General features: G+C 37.2%; 2 protein-coding genes and 1 long non-coding RNA gene across 6 annotated transcripts in view; 2 read left to right on the top strand and 1 right to left on the bottom strand.

Annotated features, from left to right (window-relative positions):
• Positions 1–589: 589 nt before the first annotated feature.
• Positions 590–13,625, top strand: LOC136242175 (transient receptor potential cation channel subfamily A member 1-like). Its single transcript, XM_066033592.1, has 18 exons — positions 590–857; positions 3,125–3,302; positions 3,651–4,425; positions 4,774–4,957; positions 5,008–5,112; positions 5,176–5,273; positions 5,634–5,777; positions 5,964–6,078; positions 7,290–7,429; positions 7,483–7,589; positions 9,078–9,385; positions 9,437–9,623; positions 10,774–10,797; positions 11,797–12,209; positions 12,590–12,766; positions 12,828–12,896; positions 12,948–13,163; positions 13,210–13,625. The coding sequence occupies exons 1-18, from the start codon at positions 705–707 to the stop codon at positions 13,453–13,455; spliced, it is 3,639 nt and encodes a 1,212-aa protein (XP_065889664.1). The 5' UTR covers positions 590–704; the 3' UTR covers positions 13,456–13,625.
• On the bottom strand, positions 5,442–15,461 carry LOC136242178 (uncharacterized). 2 transcript variants are annotated; one of them, XR_010694500.1, is made up of 4 exons: positions 15,312–15,461; positions 14,867–14,973; positions 5,962–6,050; positions 5,442–5,876 (listed from the first exon to the last, which is right to left on the bottom strand). It is a non-coding gene; the product is annotated as an uncharacterized lncRNA (long non-coding RNA). The 2 variants fall into 2 exon arrangements; XR_010694499.1 differs by lacking the exon at positions 14,867–14,973.
• A 64-nt stretch (positions 15,462–15,525) lies between these two features.
• LOC136242176 (transient receptor potential cation channel subfamily A member 1-like) overlaps positions 15,526–23,646 on the top strand; it is a 33,288-nt gene continuing 25,167 nt past the window's right edge. The window contains exons 1-2 of one of the 3 annotated variants that reach the window (XM_066033594.1): positions 15,526–15,628; positions 15,680–15,863. In XM_066033594.1, the coding sequence (XP_065889666.1) occupies positions 15,753–15,863 (111 nt within the window). In that variant the 5' untranslated portion in view covers positions 15,526–15,628; positions 15,680–15,752. Of the gene's footprint in view, positions 15,864–23,646 lie in introns of all 3 variants that reach the window. The other 2 variants (XM_066033596.1, XM_066033593.1) reach the window with 2 other exon arrangements.

The raw sequence follows: 23,646 nt of genomic DNA, 5'->3' as shown, positions 1-23,646 counted from the left end.
TTCCCTACTTGATATATCCGAAGATGAACACACTGAGTCAGCTATTCCCACAATTAGTACTTCGTTACTAATGACAACCAACAAGAACCCACAATCGATCCTTAAATTCGTTTTATCTTTCTTGGGTAACGTTTGATTACCTGCTGGAAGTGCCACTGATAACTTGTACAGCAGTGGTAAGCTGCAAGCTTCAATCTGAGAAAGCATTCCGTTCCGCAGTTTAGTCCATCATTCCGTTCCGTTCCGTTCCGTTCCGTTCCGTAGAATAGTCCCCACCTAAATCTTGCATCTTGTGAGATACTGAAAATGATATTTCTGTGAAGACAACAATCGTGCCTCCGGTTTCATGGTGGATCAAGCAATGGGATACTACAATGAACATCCCACAATGGTAGGGGGATTGATTCGTAGAAGTTGATTTTTCGGATTGCGGACCCTATAGCTGTACAATTAACCGCGCATGCGTACACTAAACCAATATATCAATCTTTCTTTACCATAGCTACATAAATAGGAATCTAAGTCATGCACGTGTGGGCTCGTGTAGCGGCACGTGATGACCACTAGTGTGTAGCTAGCTATAGCCTATTTATACAGCTCAGCTAAACGTTAGATTATACTGTTCCGACTTCGAGGTACGTATATATAGCGATTGCCGAATCATCTTGCAGTAGAGCGACTAGCTAATCTCCATTGACACAACGATGAATTCAGACACTGATACTCGACCAGGCTCCACTGAGATCCATGGGTCTACTGAAGGAGAAGAGAATAGAACCAGAAGTAACACCACAACTCCAGCTCCAAGACTTGACATAGCTACCATGAAGAGTGAAATACTCACGAGTGGAATGGAGGTAGCTTTATAATGTACATGGAATAGCTAAATGCAATATCAAATTGAGTTTAAATGACCAAATTGAATAATTACCAGCTAGCAAGTAGCTATATGTCTTTGTGTATGGAACACTGTACTTCCAATTTGGTAATAAAGTTTGATTCAAGCTATAAATGTACTACTGAACTGAAACCATGCCGCATCCTTATGAAAACGCCCATTTTGTTAGTTATTCACTTATGGTGGTATTTCACCATGAAACTGCATGCCTGCATTGTCTAAGGAAAGAAACCTTCCCTGATACCTTATAGACATGTCCTTTTATAAATAAGTCACCAGTTTCTGTATGTAATTTAAATTCGTATAAAGATTTTCGTTCCATTATACTTAATCATTTTGCATAGTTCTTGTTTTTGAAGTTGTTAATATAACATCTTTGATCAGGCTGTATTGTACTGAGGACCCGGCAGACCTTCAGCACTTGGGCTGTAAATCCTTAACAAATAGCTATGGTCTGCCATGTTGTGTGTCATTGTATTTTTTTGTGGGGGGGGGGGGGGGCTCTTTAGCCTCCTGCTTTCACCAGCAAACCTTCCCACATTAAATATAGGCTTCTTTCATGCAAGAGTGTTTGTTTGATATGATATACTCATCTCTAGTCAGATATCATTTTGTCAATTAACGTGATTATATGAGTTTGCTGATCCTTTGCATTCCAAGACCTGAGGTGTTTTAGGTGTTATAGCCAGTTTCTGTTGTGACACTCTGAAATGTGGAAATAGTGATTCTTGTATTCAACCAAAGTGGATTCTTTAAACCAATTATACAACCTGTATCCTTTATGTTCCCAGCAACCCAAACACACACACACACACACACACACACACACACACACACACACACACACACACACACACACACACACACACACACACACACACACACATACACACACATACACACACAGAGTTTCCTTGACAGTTGGTGATGCCTAGTTGCTGCTGTTGTTTTCTTGAGCTCAAGAAACTTTACACTGAACATATTGCGACTGTATAGGCACATAGTACTTGCGATAAGTTAAATTGTTAAAGTCACCATCACATCTTAATTTTCCCTGGTTAAATAAGCTGTATAGCATATGCCATATAGTGGGATGCTCCACACTCATAAGATATATAGTAGTTCTAAAATTGCAAAATTCATGTAGGAGTATATATAATCTTGTTCAGGTCATGTAACACAGAAGCCACAGATACTTACAATACATGTATACAGTACCCATAGTGTGTAACATACCATTATGTACATACACTTACTACACCATTTTACTCACCCGTTACTGTTGCCTAGTGTGGAAGCCAACTATTTGGGGAATCGAAGATAATTGGTAATAATCTATTTAATTGCACACCATTGTGTTCTGATGTAATTTAGGCTTCTGTGTTCTTTTGATAAATAATATCATTTTGTATAACTTTACGTATACAGACAGGTATCTGTCACTCCACTAATAGTCTTGAGTTACAGCTGTAAATGCCTACTGTATGTTTTGGTATGGTAGCTCTCAACCACTTCTGTGTCAATAGAGCATGCTTTATAACCATATATTTCTTCCCTAGGGCACAATAGTGATTATTGAAGTTGATATAGTTGTAGCCGCTACATAATTGTTTTGCATTAAAACTTTGTAAAAATAGAACACGCAAACTTTTACTTGCAAGGTATAAATTTAAATTTCAATTCAATTTCTTGCAACATAAATAGTAAGGGAGGTGTCAATCATGTTTCATATTTTCATAGTTTGGATATCAGATAACCTTTCTGACTCTGGTGTAAAACCACTGCCTAAACTCTGGTAAGCCTAAAGCACAGTTAGCCTGGTGATGAACTGAAACAAACCTGATATTCATGAAGTGCTGACTATACCACTGTTCAGTTAGAGTATTTCAACTACATTATGTTATATGAGCAATTGGAATTACAGGGCCTTATTATAACCTTGATACATTGTAGCAGTGCCATCTAAATAAGACAGAGTAGCAACTACAGAGCCGATTACAAGACAAAACAAGTGTAAAACAATTGTAACATTATGTAGTTGAAATACTTTATATGACTGTGTTACTGTAACCAAAGCTCGATATTAGTTTTAAAATCCTGTCTTGTCTTACCATACAAATACAAATATACTTGACACCCACTTAAAATGTGTAGATAGCTATATCAGTAAAACTGTGCTAGTTTATTTGTAAAACTACTCATGAATATGTACCACTTCTCCACTAGGCTGCTGTTAATGGCGATGCAGAGACACTACAAGAACTGATTCTAAAATTTGAATATCTTTCCATACCACGTGGAGCTCTGATTAACATACACAGTTCACATGGATACAACATGCTACATTATGCAGTGATGTATAAGAGAATAAACTGCATTGAAACTTTGATCAGGCTGGGAGCAGGTATAGTTACTGCAGTTATATTTGTATTGCATGTGTGGAGCTGAAAATATACCTTAAATGCCTCATGGGATTCATTTGATGTTAACCTGTTTGTCTTGTGTGTGTATGGCAAAACTATAATTTTAAGCAAAACAACCAATCTACCAGTTGATAGGTCACTCCACTGATCTGTTGGTTGGTCGGTCTTTCAATTATTTAGCAACACATTAAAATTATAGCAGGGGGTTATTTTTGGTATAGTTTAAGGTGTAGGTTTGCTTAATTATTTGTTTGATTTGTACCATGTGATTATAGCATATGGTGCATGTGCAGTTTTCATAAAAAGAAAATCACTATATACTATTATAGATATTGAGCATCCTACCACTCTTGAAAGTAAGGATACTCCCCTCGTTCTCTCAATGAAGTACTTGAATTCATTTCCACCAAGTTCTGGAGAGGAGGATGAAGGCGTAGTAGAAGAGGAGGACAATATAAAAGTTGTCAGACTACTGGTTGCTCAAGGGTGTAAAGTGAATGGCTCCAGCAAGACTCATGAAGCACCAATTGTTCTTGCAATAGGAATGAGTAACTTGAAGCTGATTAAGGAATTGATGGCAAAGCCAGAGCTGAATGTCAATGTTACAGGCAAGAAGGGTAAAACACCTTTACACATGGTGGCAGCCGATGATAACCATCAAATAGCACAAGCTCTGTTACAGCGTGGTGCCAATGTCCATCTCAAGGATGCTGATGGATACACTCCATTACATTCAGCTTGCTACAGTGGTAGCATCAATATTGTTGAATTGATATTCAAGGAGAGACCAGAGGACACCAGTACATTGCTGACGGAGAAAGATCGGCATGGCAATACCCCACTAATGATTGCAAAAAAATCTCCCCACAGCAATGTTGCTATTGTGAAGCTATTGATCTCGCACAATGTAGATGTGCAGTACACCAACGAGATGAGTGAAACTCTACTACACATGTTCGGTCCGATAGATAATGCTGAGTCTAATTTGGCCATTACTGCGAAAGATCCATCACTGCTGAGTCACCGGAACTTTTATCGTCAGACACCTCTGCACACTGCAGCCATGATGGGTCATAAAGAGACTTTACTGGTGTTTATTCAAAAGTAAGACTCTCTGTTTACATCAAACCTTGACCCCATATATCTAGGAGGCATATAATACTTTATTGATTATTTCTCTGACTCAATCAAGTGATCATTATAAGTGAATCTATATATCCACTTGGTGTCTAGTTGTATAAGTGCTACAGTATAAGACATACAGCGCAAGTCAATACAAAACCTTTTGGCTTCTTTGCTATAGGTAGTAAGTTGGGATGAAAGGCTAAAACATTATGTAGAAAATTAATGTTTAGACTTGACTAGTAGACAAGCTGATGGAAATTTGACTGCTGTATACAACCTCACTATGTAAACACATACACATGCACTCATTTCTGTACATACTTTTAGTGGTGCTGACATTAATGCAAGAGACTATGATGAGATGACTCCGCTCATGTTAGCAATCAAAGCAGGAAATGTGGAGACAATTTCTGTCTTGCTTGACAAAGGATGTGACATCCATTCTGAAGCTAAGAATGGCAAGTCTGTACTTATTTGGGCTATTCATAAGGAGTACACAGCATTGCTGAAGGTGATTATATAGCAATACAAATAAAGCCAAATGTGTTAACCTATTTGTAGGCTCTTATAGGAAAGGGTCCCGATACTGCATGCCAGAAAATAGACAACAAAGAGAATACTGTTATGCATGCTGCAGCTAAGTCTGGTGCTCTGAATTGCATACAGGTAATTGAAAATGCCTATGTACGTAGTTTTTGTGATTTATGACATATTATTATCTTTATACAGGTGCTACTAGACAATCCAGTGACTGAAGGACTTGTACACTCTGAGAATGTACAGGGACACACTCCATTACATATTGGTACACAATACGGCAATCTGAAGTAAGAGAATGAATTTGACCAAAAAACCAAAAAGGAATAGCTAGTTCCCCTTTACTTTGAATAGCAGTGTCAATTCCATCTCTTTGTATTGAAATGATCCTTCTTGCATACTTAAAGCAATGCTTTCCTGCAAATAATACTACTCTTTCTTTATATCGCATGTGGATAACAAATTAAAATTCAATGTTTATACCGTCAAAAAACAATTCCCGACTTACAGTATATGCAAATGCTGACAGTATTGTAAGGGGTTATTTGAAACCTGTAATACTACAGCATTAGTAATGTCAGTCTTAAAACTAAAGCAATATTAAAACTCCACATATGTCACTGCACGCATACTTATATGCATATCTGTAGCTGCATCAAAGAATTACTGGATAATGATGCTGATATTACGAAGGTTGATAAAGAACATAACAATGCCTTACACATTGCCTGTATTTATGGACAACTTGATGTTGTTGAGTTCCTTCTTCACAGTGGATTATCTCCAGAACTGAGGTATGCTAAATCTGCAGTATTCTATTGAATTGACTTTCAGTAGGCCAAGTTACTCTTATTCACAATTTGATTTGTTTTATGTTTGGAGACACTCTTGCCCTGTATATACATGTTTAAATGTATTGTTTCATTGTACTAATACAAATGTAGTGCAATATATACATGCATTTATTACGTTCCTTACAGCAATGAGAAATTAGGCACACCTATTTCCTGTGCTGCTTTTTACGGCCATGAAAAAATTGTGAAGTTCTTGCTTGATCGAGATGTGTCCTGCAATGGAAACTATGCTGAACTCAAGGTATACAATATGATACTCGTGTAGCAGTGCATGCTATACTATATATTATGTAGCCTGAGATAAATAAGCTAAAGAGTAAGATTAAGGTTAAGTATTGCTATTATTAGTCACTATTCCACATATAGGGACCTGCAAAGAAGGCTACTGAAAGCCTGTGTAGCAGAGAGTCAGAAATATGTTACTAAAACTCCATTGAATGCAGAAAAACTTACCGACCAGGTGGCTATGCAGGAAATTTTTGTCATAATAGTTAGCACCATCGTTGTTAGCACCATGTTACCAATAAACAAAGTAGATGCTAAAATTTTCAAGCACTATTCGGGATAGAGTATTTGGGTCTACTTCCCCCCCCTCCACTTTCAGGTTACAGTTTTTCAGGTGCTATGCATGCATGGGTCTATATGTTATCTTCATTGATTCAAAAAGCATCCCAACCATATAGGTAACCACAAAAAACGTCAAGATAGTCTAATAGGACGGACGATACTCTAATAGTACAGTCATTACTACAAAATGAAAATCTGACACATTTAATACTTAACAAGACCCAACGTTAGTATTAATGATCACATCCCATTTATACCACTCAAAATGCTATTCCAATATCTTAACTGTACAGTGTACAGTAACGCTATAGCTAGATAACCTTTCACATTTCAATCAACAATCAATGCTAGACGATATTCTTACTTTGTGCGTGTTTGTTTTGTCTGGAACCAGGTTCCCATTGACATCTTGGGAATTGAAAGCTATCATTCATTTCGCCATGCTCCTTGTAAACATTTCTGTTGTACTTTCTAAGTGTAATTTTTGTTATTGTTGTAATTTTTTTGTATTGTATTGTTTTTGTGTAATGTTGTGTTTGAGTAGTTGATTTTGTATTTTGGACAGTACCTTGTACAGGCTCGCCTTTTGTACTGTTCCTTCCCTTGTGGTAAATTGATAATAATAATAATAATAATAATTTCACTCTAACCACCTGCATCTCTAGCTGACCCTCAGCTCCTGGATCCACCCCTGGAGCAATGTTTAGTTATTAATATTTTAATAAATGTATGCATACATGTATGTATGTATTCAATTATTTATCTGTTAAGACATTTGGCGTCTAAACTGTGCACTTCCACTACATAATTTTCAGTGCTTTTCAGCCTGTTATTATAACAATTCAGATTTCACAACATTGTTATAAAAACATGTGATCCCTTCAGGTTTCTCCATTGCTTCTGGCTACCCAGCAAGGCCACGTGAAAGTAGTCAAGGTGCTGTTGGACTATCCCAGAATTGATGTGACCCTGACAAACACTTTAGGACACAATGCCTTAGCTGATGCAATCATTAAGGGTCACAAGTAAGAATTGTATTGAAGTACACCATGTAGCTGTGTCATGTTTTAATATTTAGAGAGATAGCACTGGAGATCATCACTAGTGTACACTGGGACAAAGCAATGAGAATGTGTACTAGCAAAAATATAACACCTATGAGATTGCTTATTAAACACATGCCAGGTAATCATCAGTGTTGGGCAAGTTACTTTGTAAAAGTAACTAGTTACAAAGTAACTAGTTACATATTACATAATTATTACTTGCAACTGAACTATTTAGTTACAGTTACATATTACCCATAAAATAAAGTAACTGTAATAATATTACATATTATATTACTTTGTGTCCACAGCCTTAAGCTGTCACGTGTGAAACTACCACCTTATCACGTGACATGATTGCACTGTTGGACAATATGCAAATTTTGGTTATAAGTAAGAAGCTGGTGAATAAGCTTCATTCAGTAGGCTTCGTTACTTCGTTGTGGCTAGGCATTACTCAGAGGATAACTAACGAGATTAGTAACTTCGTTACTTGTAGTAATAATATTACGTAATATTAGACTCGTTACAGTAACTATATTACTTAGGTAACGCGTTACATTTGTAAGTAAAGTAGCTTGCATTATTTTACCTGTTTTTATAGTATATTTCGTTATATGTGACCGGATCTTGGAAAACCTACCTTTTGGGCACAAGCAAACTTTTTGGGAAAACTCAAATGAAAATTTCAATGATTTTTTTAAAATTGATTTTTTTGCACATTTAGATAAAGCAACTATTAAACCTTCTTGCTGTGAAGTTTCACTCCCATAGCTTCTTTTTCCTAGGAGATATGGATGATTATATTAGACCATGTAGTAATTTTACATGCGTGGGACAACAATTAACTTACAAATTAGGTGATTTGTTCAGGTGCTGGAATGTCTAAAACTCAGTCTTAGACAATGATACATGGCATTTAATGGCAGAAAGTACCAAGAATACTTCATTAAACTATCAGAAATGTCTTTTAAGGTATTTTAGATGATAAGAATGGAATTATTGCTAAACAAAGTGATTTGTCACCATTTGTCACCCTTAATCACTCACAGAACTCAATACATTACCATAAAAGTTAGTTTGTAATGTACAGGACAGCAAATTGGCCATATCTCAGGAATGCTTAAAGATATTAAGCTGAAATTTTAACACAAGATAGATGAACACCCAGTACCTCATTTAAGCTATAAAACAGAAAATTGACCAATGTGCCAAAAAGGTAGGTTTTCCAAGATCAGGTCACATATTACTTTGTTACCACAAAAGTAATAATATTACGTAACGCGTTACATAAGTAGCGCGTTACTCCCAACACTGGTAATCACTCACTATAGTTACATGCCTAAGATGTATATATATACCAATAAAACAGTTATACTTATTGGCTGTTTTAGATGGGTGGATTGCTTTCAAAATTTCCCAGTTTGGTGTAGTCCTTTTAGAGAGGTGGATTTTTATACAGATTCCACTGTATTAACCACAGACAGTGTCAAGTTACATATAATCCAGAGCCTTACAAGAAGATAGTTAAGCAACTAGCCAAGCTCTCACTTTAGGCTCGTAACAATGACAAACTGCTATTTATGTCATACTGTACGTAAGTATTAAGCTACTTTCTCCAACACAGATCTGGCCAGAGTTGTCCTTGACAAGTGTGTAGTGACAAAAGAGATTGAAGTAGATGGTGCTTCGTTTGTTACCCACTTGATGTACAACTATGAATTTGTTGATGATTTCGATGACCCAAAACTAGGGGTGTTTGGAAAATGCATAGTAGAGGGCGTGCTTCCATCAAAGTCAAAGCATCACGAAAACAACTTTCCTTTTGTGAGATTTGACTCTGAAGATACAACTGCAGTTGTTGAATCACCATCCAGCACGAAAAGTTGGGGACCAAACGAGTATGATAAACGGAACCATACCATGGCTTTAATGGTAAAATAAAGTGAAAACCTTTTATTTTTAAGTGCAATAAATGTTATTCAGGTTGAATCTGAGAACATGGAATTACTACAACATCCTTTGGTATCAGAGTTACTATACCACAAGTGGTACTGCATTGCGTTTCCCTTATTTCTGGTACAATTTGTGACATATGCTGTTTTTCTGGGATTACTCACAGGTCATATACTGTTACTGCCTAACCCAAGAGGTGACACCTGTGCCAGAGAAAGTAAGAGAATTAGTTTTGCATCAATATGTACACAATAACACTAGAGATGATTTATTTTATACACACACAACAATAGTTAATACAGAGACAAGACTGGACTACCAACTAACAGTTGTTGACTACAACCAGTTGCAAATATTTTCTTAAAATTCATCATAATACTAAGTTTGTGGAAGGTTGTGTGATGTGTGATTAGTTGTATGTAGCTTATTGTATGCTGCTGTATCCTGCATGCACAGTTTCTTGAGCTTTAAATTGTGTGAGTACCTAAATATTTTTAGACAGCAGACTTGGCCTAATTAAGGCTTTGTGGAAGCACTCATAAGTGGTGGAAATGGAAAGGAGGGGGGGGGAAAGCAAGGGGGTCATAACCTTTCTTGTAAGAATGTAAGAAAAGAAAAAGATACTCTAGTAGAGCAGTCAACCACTCTAATAGAACAGTCAATCACTTTATTTAATTTTTGGTTTTTATTTTTATTAAGGCTTTACAACACAAGTACCCAAGGTCACCTGGTCCTACAGCCTGTTTAAAGTTTTAAATAAAGTGTGTTTGAAAAGATGGAGAAAAAAATCCATGACGACCTGGACAGCCTCGAACCTGTAGCCATCCGATTAATGCTCCAACGCTTACAGGGTTCTGCCAGGTGGTCAGGAAGTTTTCTCCTTGTCAATTGTATGTATATATATATATATATCCATAGGAACTGTAATAGAACAATTACTTTGTGGGGATAGCCCCACAGACCCCTATAAATAGCTGTTGTTGCTACTGGTATATGCTTAAAGTTTTACTGTGTAGCTTTCATTGACAAAATTACCACCCCCACTCCCCTACATTCTGGCCAGCTCCACCACCTCTAGATTTACTTGTCTTTGAAATGCACTCACAAAAGAGATTTGGCAACATTATTAGTGAGTATACAGGCAGTAATGTTGACATCTGTGGGAAAAATAAATTTACACCTAAGAAAAAGTCTTTACATGTTTGATAACAAATTGATTACTATAGAACTATGGACAGTTAACATTGCTTCCTCAGTACACACCAGATCCCAATGGCTAGAGTGGAGTAATGTGAGGGAAGGTTTTTTTTACTAAAGTATACAAAATGTTTTAAAATTTGATTTTACATATTAAATTTATTTTATAGTTCTCTCTGATGATGACTGTGTTGGTAAGTAATAGTTTTGTATGGTTTATGTACCATTGGTAGAGCTGGATATATATCCGAATAATTATGTGTCCTTCTTGAAATGCAAAATACTGTATAAATAATAATCTGTCTAGAAAGATTAAGGCTTTTCAGCACAAGTGCTGAAGGTTTGTAGGATACCCTTATATTATGTGATATCCATATAAAAGTCAAATTTTCACTTTGATTCATGATGCTACCAACCATCATGTTGGTCAGATATATGCCTGGTAATTATGCTAACAGAGTGATAGTACTATACAATAACAAAAAATGCTACCACGTAGTACAGGAAATACAACTGTGATTATCGTTCTGTTAAATGGGCATGTGTTTATGTGTGTATGTGTATGTGTATTCCTGGAATTAACTGGAGAAGTAGATATCAACTGCCTTTTAAGGTGGGATTTTAGGCCCATACTCTCATGCTATAGCCTCCTGTGTGGCTCCCCAATGAGGCTTTGTGAACAATGGCTCATTGTACTTGAGTAATGCACAGGTAGCTGTGTATAAGACTCTGCTTGTGTGTGTGTGCGTGCATGCGTGCGTGTGTGTGTGTGTGTGTGTGTGTACAAATGTAAATATGAACTCGGTGTTAACTGGGGAATTAAGTAGACCCAGCTATGCTGGGGGTGGTAGGCAGAAAAAAAGGGGGGGAAAGTAGACCCAGCTATTAATGGATGCCTGGTATTAACTAAATACCAAATGTCCATGTCTCACATAGCAAGTGTGGTTCAAGTGGGACTTGGAGAGTCCATACCCTCACCCATGAGACATGGCGGGGTACCAGTCCTACAATGACTCCTAGCATCTAAGTGGAGTACTAGTGTCCCAGGTAGGTGTGACCATATATATCTGGCAGCCAAAGGATTTGCTTTTGTTGTTTTGCTTATGTGTTGTGTTGTGTGTGCATGCGTTTGTGTGTGTGTGTGTGTGCGTGCATGTGTAGTTGAGGTTATGTTTGTTATTGATCTTCTATAGATTCCTCTGATTCAAGAAGAAGATACCTTTCTGTATCAACAGTGTTGTTGGTCATATTTTCATGTTTCAGCCTGGTATCAGAAGTGTTTCAGGCTTATAGTAGAAAGTTGGAGTACTTTACAGAGATGCGAAGTTATATTGATATTGCTATAGCACTCCTAACAATCAGTTTTGTCATCAGCGTTAGGACCAATGACTGCTACTGTTCAAATGCTCATGAATGGCAACTGGGGTGTGTGGTGATATTCCTAGCATGGGTTGCTCTCATATTGTTGATGAAGGGCTTCCCGTTCACAGCAATACAAATAAACATGCTCCTCAGCATTATCTTGTCCTTCTTCCAAGTGATTATACTTTCACTGCTCCTGATTGTGACATTCGGACTTCCCTTGTACTTGTTATTCCATATACCAGTAAGTGTATGATAACAAAATCATTTGACAGTTGCAATTATGTTAAAGTTCTTTATTCATATGCTACTGTACTGAGTGCATTTATGGTAGGTCCATATTGCATCAATCAATTAATGCCTTTTCTAAAATGGACTGTACTGATGGGTACAGAGACTACTGGAAATGCATTACAAAACAGTTGTCCAATTCATGTTAACAAGAGAGCTAGCAGTAGTGGCAGGGATAGTGTTAAAAAGTAAAACCTTTGTGTTCATCACTGTTAGCCTTTTAGCTTGCATGTACAAATTGCGGCAGCTGTGTACGTAGTAACAACTCCTGGTATTAAGGTTATTAAAATAAATTGTTTACTCTTGCTACCAATCATATTCTTGCTCAAACAGGGAGAGGATGATGCCTATGGGTCAGTCCCAATTACATTATTGAAGACTGGAATGTTGACAACTGGGGAGTTGGACTTTAATGACACTTTCATTGAAAGAGAAGTCCTTTATCCATACCTGTACTTCTTCTGGATTGTGTTTGTCATTGTGATGCCCATAGTGTTCAACAACCTGTTGGTGAGTTGTTGTGTATCTGCACATGTAACTGTATGTAGCAAATTGTTTGTGTGACTTATAGGTTGGTTTGGCAGTTGGTGATACTAATGAGGAAATGGAGAAAGCAACTTATAACACACTTGCATTGCAGGTGATTAATTAATGCATTCACGCTATGGTATATGATTTTTTGTGTATACAGATAAGGACGTCACTTGATCTTGAACAAAGGATACCGATCGCACAATTTTATTTCTCTGAAGATGTACATGTGATAGCAAGGAATAACGACCGGAACTGCATAGTTGCTATTGTTGATTATGCGTTAGATTTTTTGTTAAGCACCTCTTTTGATGGTAAAGTGAAAGCACTTCAAGACTCATATGAGAAAAATGAGAATTTAATAGAAGAATATCAGGTAACTATGATGTACTACGAGTTATGCTGTATTCATGAAATTTCAGAAAGGAAACCCAACAGAAGAAGTTAAAGAAAAGCTGACAGATCAGGACAGTGAACTGAGCATACTAAGAGAATTTGCAGCTTCAGGATTGAAAAAGATTGATATTTTGTCAGCTCAACTAGAAAAGTTGTCCAATATTGTGATGAAGTGCATTCCAGAAGAAGCCTTGAAGAATGAGGAAGATGAAAATGGTGATGGTGATGATAAAAGGTCTGAAGCACCATTGCCATTGCCAGACTACTTGTAAAACTTCAAGTACACTTTTCTGTAGTTATGAATACTGCGTACACATCACAGTTCATACAAAAATGTAGTAGTATCACTAGATAGATAGGTCTAGCTCTTTGTATTGAAAAATACTTACATGCAAAATTAATTTGATGCTTTTCTGCACTTTAGCAACTAAAACATAAGTGTATGCAGTTTGTAATGTTAACCACAAAGGCTGGAAAGTGTCAGGGGCTGATCCAGGAGGGGAACACACAGGCCAAGATGCAGATGGTCAGAGAGAATAGTTTACAAATGCATGCTGGTAGCTGTAAAGAATTACTCTAATAAAGTAGTAAATAAGTGTAATAGTACAGTCATTGCAATGCCATGTGTTTGAATATTACGTTGCATGTTATTACTCAAGAGGTTCTTAAAGTCTCGTTAGTTTACTCAGATGTGGCATTAATGTCTCACAATAAAATTAAGTGTACACACTGTTTTGTTTTTTTTTTTAAATAAAAAAAAGTGCTATAGCAGCACCTAAAGGTGCTATTTTTTGAATGGAGCAGTCACTTTTAGGTGCTACCATGGCACATCAGTTTTAGCAGTACATAATAACGTACACAACAGAAAGAGCTGTAACCTCAAAGGTAGGAAATGCATCAGTGTTCAGTGTTTTACATATTTTTATTCATTGCCATTCTGTTCATTACTTTTTTATTAATTAGGTTCAGAGCAAGAAGTATCACAACTGTGAACTACCTGAAGAGGAGCAGAAATATGGACATACTGATTCAATGAAGAAGGCCACTGATACTCTGGAACTGACTAGTAGTGTGCTTTGATGTACACTGGTACGTTTGATTTGTACTGTAGCTGTGACATTTCTTTACGTATTCATACAACTGTATTAGCATCAAGTGTACACAATAAGACCATCCGAATACTTCATGATTGAATGGATAATTCATTTGTGATTATCTATAGGTTCAGAAAAGAAAAGTCAGAACTTCTAGAATAACTGGCCATATGTTCCGTACCATTTTTACTGATACATTTTTGAATTTCACATATATTTAGGGCAAAATATTTTGGCTTCACTAGCTGTATCAAAGTTCTCAACTCTACGTTAAGGTGATATCCAACAAAAAGACAATGTGGTAACAGCTGTCTTCCTGTACATAAGTACACTACTGTGATATTGTTTACTGTATTATGATTTTTTTGCAAAATCTAACAGTTGTTGATGTCTCCATGACAAACTTTTAGATGCATAATTATTGAGATGATAACATCTACATTTAGTTCTTGTTGGTTCACTTTGCCATTGATCTGTCTATACTCGTGGCAATAGACCCCACAAAAATGCATATATGTGTTAATAAGTATCCAATTTAACATGTTTTGTAGAAACCCTATAACACTTTAACCACAGTATATTAACCTACCTATATACCCAAAGGTTTTGCTTGTGCAACACAAAAGAGCTTTTTCTCCAGGAGTGGAACTCTCATTACCACAATTCCTAAAATCATGATCAGGAGCTCATAAGCACCTAAACAAGTAAAACTTTAATCTTTATTCATTTTCTAAAAAACGTTTCAAATTATTGTAGCAATGCATGTACAATTGTACATGTGTGTGTGTGTTTTTCCCCTGAGCATACCAGCGATGCGGACTACTCAGTGTTCTGCAAAATACAGCTATATAGTATTCATGAACCTGTTATCACTCTTGCATGCCATAGCTATATCAAACAATACTATAGTACTAGTTATATGAATGCATACCTACTTCTAGTCTGGCGGTGCCAGCTCCTTCACAGAAGGGTGTCATTCAAAACTATTTGTACCCTACGAAGGGGCGAGCGCCGCTATACTAATTATAGCTTACTTTGTGATAAATCATCTACGTGTTTTCATGTCATTCTTCACAATGCAGATGGAGGGTCTGCTTAGGATCCATGATGCTATACGGTAATTAAAGAAGTGTCGCGATAGTAAAGGAGACGGACGGAAAGTAAGTTGTACATCAACGCGCGAAAGTATAGGAATAACTGACGTCAGAGGCATCACTGACGTCAGAGGCATCACTGACGTCAGAGGCATCACTGACGTCAGAGGCATCACTGTCAGTTTCACGAGACCCCCTGAGGGGGGGCGAGGCTATAATATAAACCACTCAACTGATAGATTGTATTGTCCCCCGAGGTATGATATACTTAAAGCGATTGTGTGACACTTGTTACAGGATTCCTTCAGTCTGATAGAGGACTGCCTGCTGCACTAATCATCAGTTTGACATCAGTAGAGCGAACTCTCAGTTGACACAACGATGAATTTAGGTTCCACTACTGGCCGCGGAAGCGGCACAACTCCAACTCTACTTGAGCCAAGACTTGATGTAGCTGCCTTGAAGAGTGAAATACTCACGAGTGGAATGGAGGTAGCTGTATACATTATCAGATTGTGTGAATGTTATAAACATGACCTGGGTATAGAAATGACCAAAATTGAATAACCACTTGCTAATGGTGTGCAGCTAGCCAGTGGCTATGTTTCATTGTGTGTGTAATGCTATGCCTGGTATGGTGTTAGATAATTTTGGTGATATGAATGAAACCGTGTATTTTATGTCTACCCTAAAGCTGCATGATTTGAATCGTATTTGCATTTTCTTAAAAGCTAAACCAAGTTATTGATTATAAATATGGGCTATGGGTTGCTCATTGCCGACAGTAGTTGCGGAACATTAGAATCACTACTGCCAGCAGGAATTTATTCTTGCCCTGAAAACACTTCATTATATGCTATGTAGTTATTACAAAGGATTAGACCATTTGTTTTCCCTTGCAGCAACCCCCATATCTATACCATATTTGGTATAGAGTGTAGCCACTAACAAACTTACATACACTCAACACTATATGTATTATGTCATCACCCCATCACATTACATCAGATCATTTGTTGCTAACTGGCCCTTACTGATTTATTATGTGTCAGCCTCAACACCACAAAATATATTCATAGTCTTTAAGGGCATTTGATTTTCATTATTTAGCAGGAAGGAAACCTTACTGATGCATTTATTTGCTACGAAAACACAATATTATTGTGCTTCATCACAAAAACACTAAATTTTACAAAACTAACCTGCAGAGCCAATTCCACAATACTTACTTATGTAGTAAAGGTTAATAGATGGGAAGACGTCGAAATACTATGGATTGTTCTCTGCTGAATATCCACCATCCAATTCACCATAGAGACAAGAAAGTGATTTTCAAGATTTCCTTCTACTATAGCTAAGCCATTCGCTAATCTTTCCAAATCTAGTCTGGAATCTGAGGTATCGATCACATATCACGGGTTGTTATATATCCCATATATCACGGGTCGTTATATATCCCATATATCACATGGCCCTGAAACACCCAATACAAAATGTATGGGGAATATTGCTACACTGGTAGGCCATTTTAACATTCCAAAATTTCTGTAAATTGGGCTTCTTCTAGCATCATTGTGTGTTTGCAGAGAGTTGCTATCATACCCAAATGAACACAAGGTAGGTAGTATGCAATATAATAAATTTCATTCTTTAATAGTTTTTCAATAGAAATGTATTGGACATGTCCTGTATTAGCTGGACCTTTTTGCCATTGACCAAGGTATAACATATGTCTGCAAACTTATACATTATTGACTGATATCAAATAGGCATCCTTCAAGAATATTCATCTGATATGATTGTATTCATCTATTAGTGATATCATATCATTAATGTGACAGTTATTTATAAGATACTGATTAGTGCTGGGCAGTATTGAAAAATAGCAAACGATATACCTTCCATAAAAAGTATCACAGTATTAATGTAAAAGCCATTAGCATTAAAAGTAACTGCTCAACAAAAGCACCAAATACCCATGGTAGCTCAGCAAACCTCAGGTACAAATTATCACAAACTTGTTTACATACTTTGGTTAGCTGACTACATCAGCACCTGCCTACAAACATTGTCACATGTCTGGTTACCTTCTAAACAAGCCCACATAATGCCCAGATGGTATGGCGGTACTGAGGATTTCCAAATCTTTGCAACATGTCTGAAACGCAAAGCGGAAAATGTGATCCAGTATGTCATTTCCCGCCTTTTACCCATTCGACGGTCTAGACCCTTTAGACCGTACCAACGGTTATGATTCAATCAAGTCATTTATTGATAGATTTTATACTCATGTGTCAGTGTTTCACTGGTCTCATGGCATGTTATAAAAATTTTTAATTTCAGGTGATAGGCGTGCACGTGAACGCATTGCGCTTTGGTGTTGCAAAGATTTAGAAATCCTCAGTATTAAAAAAAACAGGCGGTATCAAAACCGGTATGGCTTAAATATCACAGATTACTAACAATACTGGTATATCGCCCAGCTCTAATACTCATCTATGCCAGGTACTTTAAGCATAGAGTAATTTCCTAGCAACCCTTGAGCCAGATTAGCTAGTGTAGTATTCTGTGTGCCACATACACACACACATCGTGCGCATACACACGCACGCGCGCCCTTACACGCATGTATGCACACATACACACACAAAAGCAAAGCCCACAGCAGCCATGCAAAACATCTATTGTCACTCGGTGAACTAGGCTGAGCACTGGGATGCCTGTGTACCACTCAGGCACTTGAGCCTTGTGCACACAGGAGGACTGTCCAGGTCTCACAGAGAGAAGTCGCGACACCTAAAGTTCTACAACGACCCCAACACTGCTAAGCAAGGCAAGGACAGTTAGGCATTTGCTTCCCCAGTAATTACAGTTGGGTGGGCTGCTTCCTCCGATGACACCAGGTCCCCAATATACAGTGGGTAGTGGAGCAATGCGAATAAAGTGCTCAAGGAAACAACAATACCAAATTTGCATAACTGGGCATCGAACCTGGAACCTTTTGATTACCAGGCCAATGCTCTAGCCACACACGCACACGTGCACACACAACAAGCAAAACAAAATCTCTGGCAGCCACACAAAACATAGCTATTGCCAACCTGTGCCAGTACTAGGGCAACTGTGCACTATACAATCAGTACAGGCAGACCCCTAATAAATTTCATAGAATACTGTACCATGTCTCATGGATAGAAGCCATGGAACCTGAAATTTCATGACAACTCCAACACCACTATTGAAGACATGCATTTGTTCCCAGCATGCAATTTTTAAAGTTAGTATTAAGTTTCTTGAACTAAAGAGAATATAAACAACAGCAGCTAGGTATTACCAAGCATCAAAACAGTTCAGCAGAAAATGGTCACTGGTTTGCATGCACACACACGGGCACACATACGTATGCACACTTATGACATCTTAACCTTCCCTAGTTCAGTAAGCCGGTATAACATATCGTATAATACAATGCTATACGATAGTTACAATTGTAAAATACATGTAGACATACATGTTTTTGCTCAGGCCATGTAGCGCAGAAGCGACAGATACTTTTGGTATATACGTGTAATTACTATTACCACTTCGCTCTCACATGTTTCTGTTGTCTAGTGTGGAAGCCAACTGTTTGGGAATCCAGGATATTGTACACTTTTCACTTCAGTGTTCTGATGTGATTTAGGCTTCTGTGTTTATTTGATGATTAACATATACAGACAGGTGTCTGTCAACCCACTGATTTCCTTGAGGAAATGTCTACTGTATCATGTGGTATATATTTTTATATTCTCCTGCATGGGAGAGTATAGTGGTTTCTTTCTTTCTTCAAGTTATACTTTTGGTGAGATGCTCACAGCTAGATGGTCTTGTTAGAATTCGAAGTATATCTAAGGTAGATGTTCACAACTTTCGCCTGAGCACATTCTTTTTTGCCAAAGTTTTGCTCGAGTTATGGATGACCACAATCTCTTCTGTATTTGCAATCCAGATACCACGAGCACAATTTTCACCGAGAAAAAAAGTTCCTAAACCGTGAAATCGCAATTCTGATTCATTGAACCACTATTCAGTTCTAAAGGTGCAAACTAATAGCTAATGTCACGTCAACATGATGATTATATGCTAATATTTGCATCGCTATTACAAGATGACTCTTGGAGAAGTGAAGCTGCTCTCCCAAAGTTCTAAACTGGTAGAAAGAACATGTTGAAACTCTTTATTAGGGCTGGGAGATAATTTAGATAAAAAGATAATCTAGATACCTAAATTACCTATCGTAAATTAGATAATGATTTTCATTATCGAGATAATAGTAAATCTCCGTAATCTAGTGTATATCAACCACAGTCAGATGAAAAATGTTTGGAAAAGTATCGAATTAAATGAGGAACAGGTAAAATGTCTGACTTGATAAGGACTTTACGTCAGCAAATATGTAAAACTGTGTTTACAATATTACATTATTATCGAGATAATATCGATTATCAAGATAAAATGGTTGTCACTTAGATTTTACTATTATCGCACAGCCCTACTCTTTATATATCAAATATGGTACTGATTCCTTCTGATTTAGTTTCTGCACACACCTCATAGCGCTCTGTTAAAACTCCATAAACTCTCCACACCTTTCTGATAGATAGACAATGTTTAATTGTTTGACTGCAGAAACGACACAAAGCTAAAAGGATAAAGTGTAGTGCGAAGTCAATGCAATCTAACAAATGTGTGTGGTACAGCTGCTTAATTCCCAGCTTTTGGATTATGCTAGGTGAGTCTTGCAAGCCATGAAAGTATTTTGAGGAAGCAGTATTTGGTTTTGAATTTATGGCCCTCCACCTCTTGCAACTGTTAATCCACAAGCCCAGAAGAACTTGCTATAAGTAATCTACACTCTACTGTCAATATTTGAACACTATCGATTAAAATCTTCATGCTCAGACTAGTTGCTAACTAGATTTCAGAGTAGCTGAAAGAAAGTTAAATACTTTGATAGATATTTGTAATTCCTAAAATCCTTTAGCTAGGTGGTTTTACGGCTTCACCAAGTACATGTACCTTGTTGTGATGTAATGCTTTTGTTGATGTATCTAATGAAACAAAATACATATGTAGGGATTCAGTGTGTATTAGTTCTCCACGCATTTGATGTAATTCAGTTTGCAAATGTGTTTTTTTCTGGGCTAGATGGAATGCCCTTGCCACCACAAGTGTAACAACTGCCAAGGAAGTGGATAGACAATGGGCTAATACCAATGCTGAACAACCAGCATAGGATAAGCATGTAATCACATTTGTAAGCTTCTACTTGTGATCTCCGATGCTATAATAGCCAATGAGCAAGAAAAGAGATGTGTTTACGATGAGAGTGTGAGGGAGGTTGAGATGGTATGTTTCTCTCATCTGCTTGTGTGGTGGCATGAGTATACAAGAAGTTGGCTCCAACATTGGCTGACAAGCAGAAAGTTAATTATAGTAATTGTTTCTTTTGGTTAAGATGTAGGCTTTGCTTCTCTCTCTCTTAAGGTCTGTAGAATTTTAAAGAAAATCGCCTGAACTCAAACTTTTCTGACCACGGTTGCAAAGCTGGAAGCCAATTGAAGCAGTGTACAGCAACATTTTATGCCACAACAGCAAACTCACCAGTGGGATGTTCCTTTTGGGGTTCTGATGAGTGTGTTTTCTCTGCATCCTGTCTTTCCTTTGAGGCTGGTCATTATCTTCTTCATGCAACAATATCCAAGTGTTAATTTTTTATTTTACACTTTCCTTAAGCAGCATAAGATTATTATTTAAACCGCTTATGCTACTGTTAAAGATACTGGACACCCGGTAGATACTTATAACTTCACAGCAGGTTCGAGACCACACCCATTAATCATCTTGGTTGATTAATAACAATCCAGTGTGGAGACCACACCTCTTAACAATCTATTTACTGTATAGCTGATTTTTTGTTGCAGGGAAATTTTTTTTTTGCATCAGGTATAAATTTGCAAAAAATTAATCCGCTACAATATAAATGTTGTCACTATTAAAACATTGCCACTGTTTACTTGTTACCATCATAGATCGTATCTTCTTTGGTACAAAGAATATACGATCTATGGTACCACACAAGCTATATCACCACCTTGCTCTATAAACATACTAAGTCTTTATTATTCTTGGCAGGTGTCCCACAGTTTCATCTGAATCCTTCATAACTACCACCACCATAGATCGTATATTCTTGTACAAAGAATATACGATCTATGACGTGTCTCTAGTGGTGAACGTGTAAAAAGGTAAATGCCTGTGAGATTTTATTTGCACGAAAATTTGTAACAATTGTTTTACTCGCAGCATTTAAAGCTCGGGACAAAAACCAGCTATACGGTACTCTAACATGATGACAACACCCCTTATTGGTTTAGCTGTATTGACAATAATTGCACAGTGAAAATAAGGAATAGTGACCATACCTCAGTCATAGTCAAGATACTCTAATACAGTAGTCACCCTAATAAAACAGTCACACATGTATAGCTATAGGCTAGAACAAAAAAAACAAAACTGAACAAACTAGTATATTTTTATTTTAAAATGGAGTAGGGATCCAAGTGATAAAAGTAGTGAAACAATAGATGAATGATAGTATTACAGCATAGCTCGGTGGGAAAATCCCTACTTGGCATTCAACAAAATAATTGTTATAGCATGCCATTGTAGGGAGAGCTATGCTGTAATACCATCATTTATCTCTTGTTTCACTGCTTTTTATCGCTACTTCATTTTTGAATTAATAATTTTTTTATAAAGTATAAGTAAAGGGAGTCAGTATCCAGCTTCCAATAAAGTTTGGGCAAAATCATTTACCTTTGATCAAATGTGTTACTTGACTCAGTGATTTTCCTGGATGTATTCCAGTTAGATACTCTCCTCCTTACTTGTATTATGGACTCTTGGTACAATCATGTTACAAAATTATTGTTTTTAAAATATTTTTAAATATATGTTATTGGTATATGATCCACTGTTGCACCCCATTCACACTACCTTCTGACCCAGGTACAGCACAGTATGGCTCGGAGTGTGGGCCGTCCTGAACCGTACACGACAAAGTGAGATTGGCTGGCACAGGCTGGTCCGGATACAATGTGAATACATTCCAGAATGGCCAGCTCTGGTGACAACAATAATGTGCTTCTGCTGGCCGCACAACAAGTATATTCTACACTCTAAAAGTATCCTACAAGCATGCATGGCTATGATGTGACGTACTGCAAAATGCGCCATGCTTCCAGTAGACTCCAAACAGCTTTGTTCTACTGACATTAGCAAAAGGGGCACCCACTGGCTATAATACAGCAACTATAACATCGTACAGCTTTGTCTTCATATCGTCGCTACAATTTTCAGTAGTTTTTATTAAGTACCTAAACAATAAACAGCTTATTAGCTGATTATCATTTGCCACTCGCAATCCCTAGTGTGCTTGTTGAGCAGTAGTGTGAACAAGGGCTGAGTCTAGTTTGATATCTCGGGTTGGCCACCCAGGACAGTGTGAATGGAGTGTTATCAATAGCCCATTGCACTCTTGCGTGGAATTTGATTGTTACGTCTCTTCACGTTAATGGAGTAGTTGTCCATACATGGATGCAGTTGTGCAGAGTATTGTCACTAATACAATGAAAACAACATATTTGAGTACATGGTTGTGCTGTAGCCCTCATAGTCTATAAGGTGAGAATCAGCAGATTCTCACTCCATAGACATTGGGTTTTTAACATCACTAGCTGTATGCAGGGATGATCTTAAGTATTTAGGTATTCTAGCTTTTCACAAATTCTAAACTTCATAACATTTCCCAACAATATAGAGTTTCTACAAATCTTTTAATACTTTGTCAATGTTAATCAAATTTGGTTGCATATTTCCTCTCTGTGTGTGCGTGCATGCGTGTGCGCTTCATCATGGAAGAGCAGCTAGCCAGCTTGTTGTGCATTGCATGCAGTCTATTAGCCAATTGTTTCATTATAGCATCCATTATACCTAACAAACCCTCAGCAACACTTTACTGTTTTGTCAAGTAACTACTCTAATAGAGCAATCACAGCTGCAGCTGAATCTTAACTTTTGTCCTAAAGCATTGAAATTACTGCATTTGTTAGTTAAAATGTAATGTCATGATTAAAGTTTCTAAAATCTCAAAAATTTCTGAAGACATGTCCTCAGATTTAGGTGCTGAGACAGCAGGTACGTATTATGGAACACCTTGCTTAATTATTGTAGT

Source organism: Dysidea avara, chromosome 13, assembly GCF_963678975.1.
Source record: "Dysidea avara chromosome 13, odDysAvar1.4, whole genome shotgun sequence".
Classification (NCBI taxonomy): domain Eukaryota; kingdom Metazoa; phylum Porifera; class Demospongiae; order Dictyoceratida; family Dysideidae; genus Dysidea; species Dysidea avara.
The sequence above is the reverse complement of the archived record's forward strand: the minus strand, read 5'-3'. Positions and strand labels throughout refer to the sequence as shown.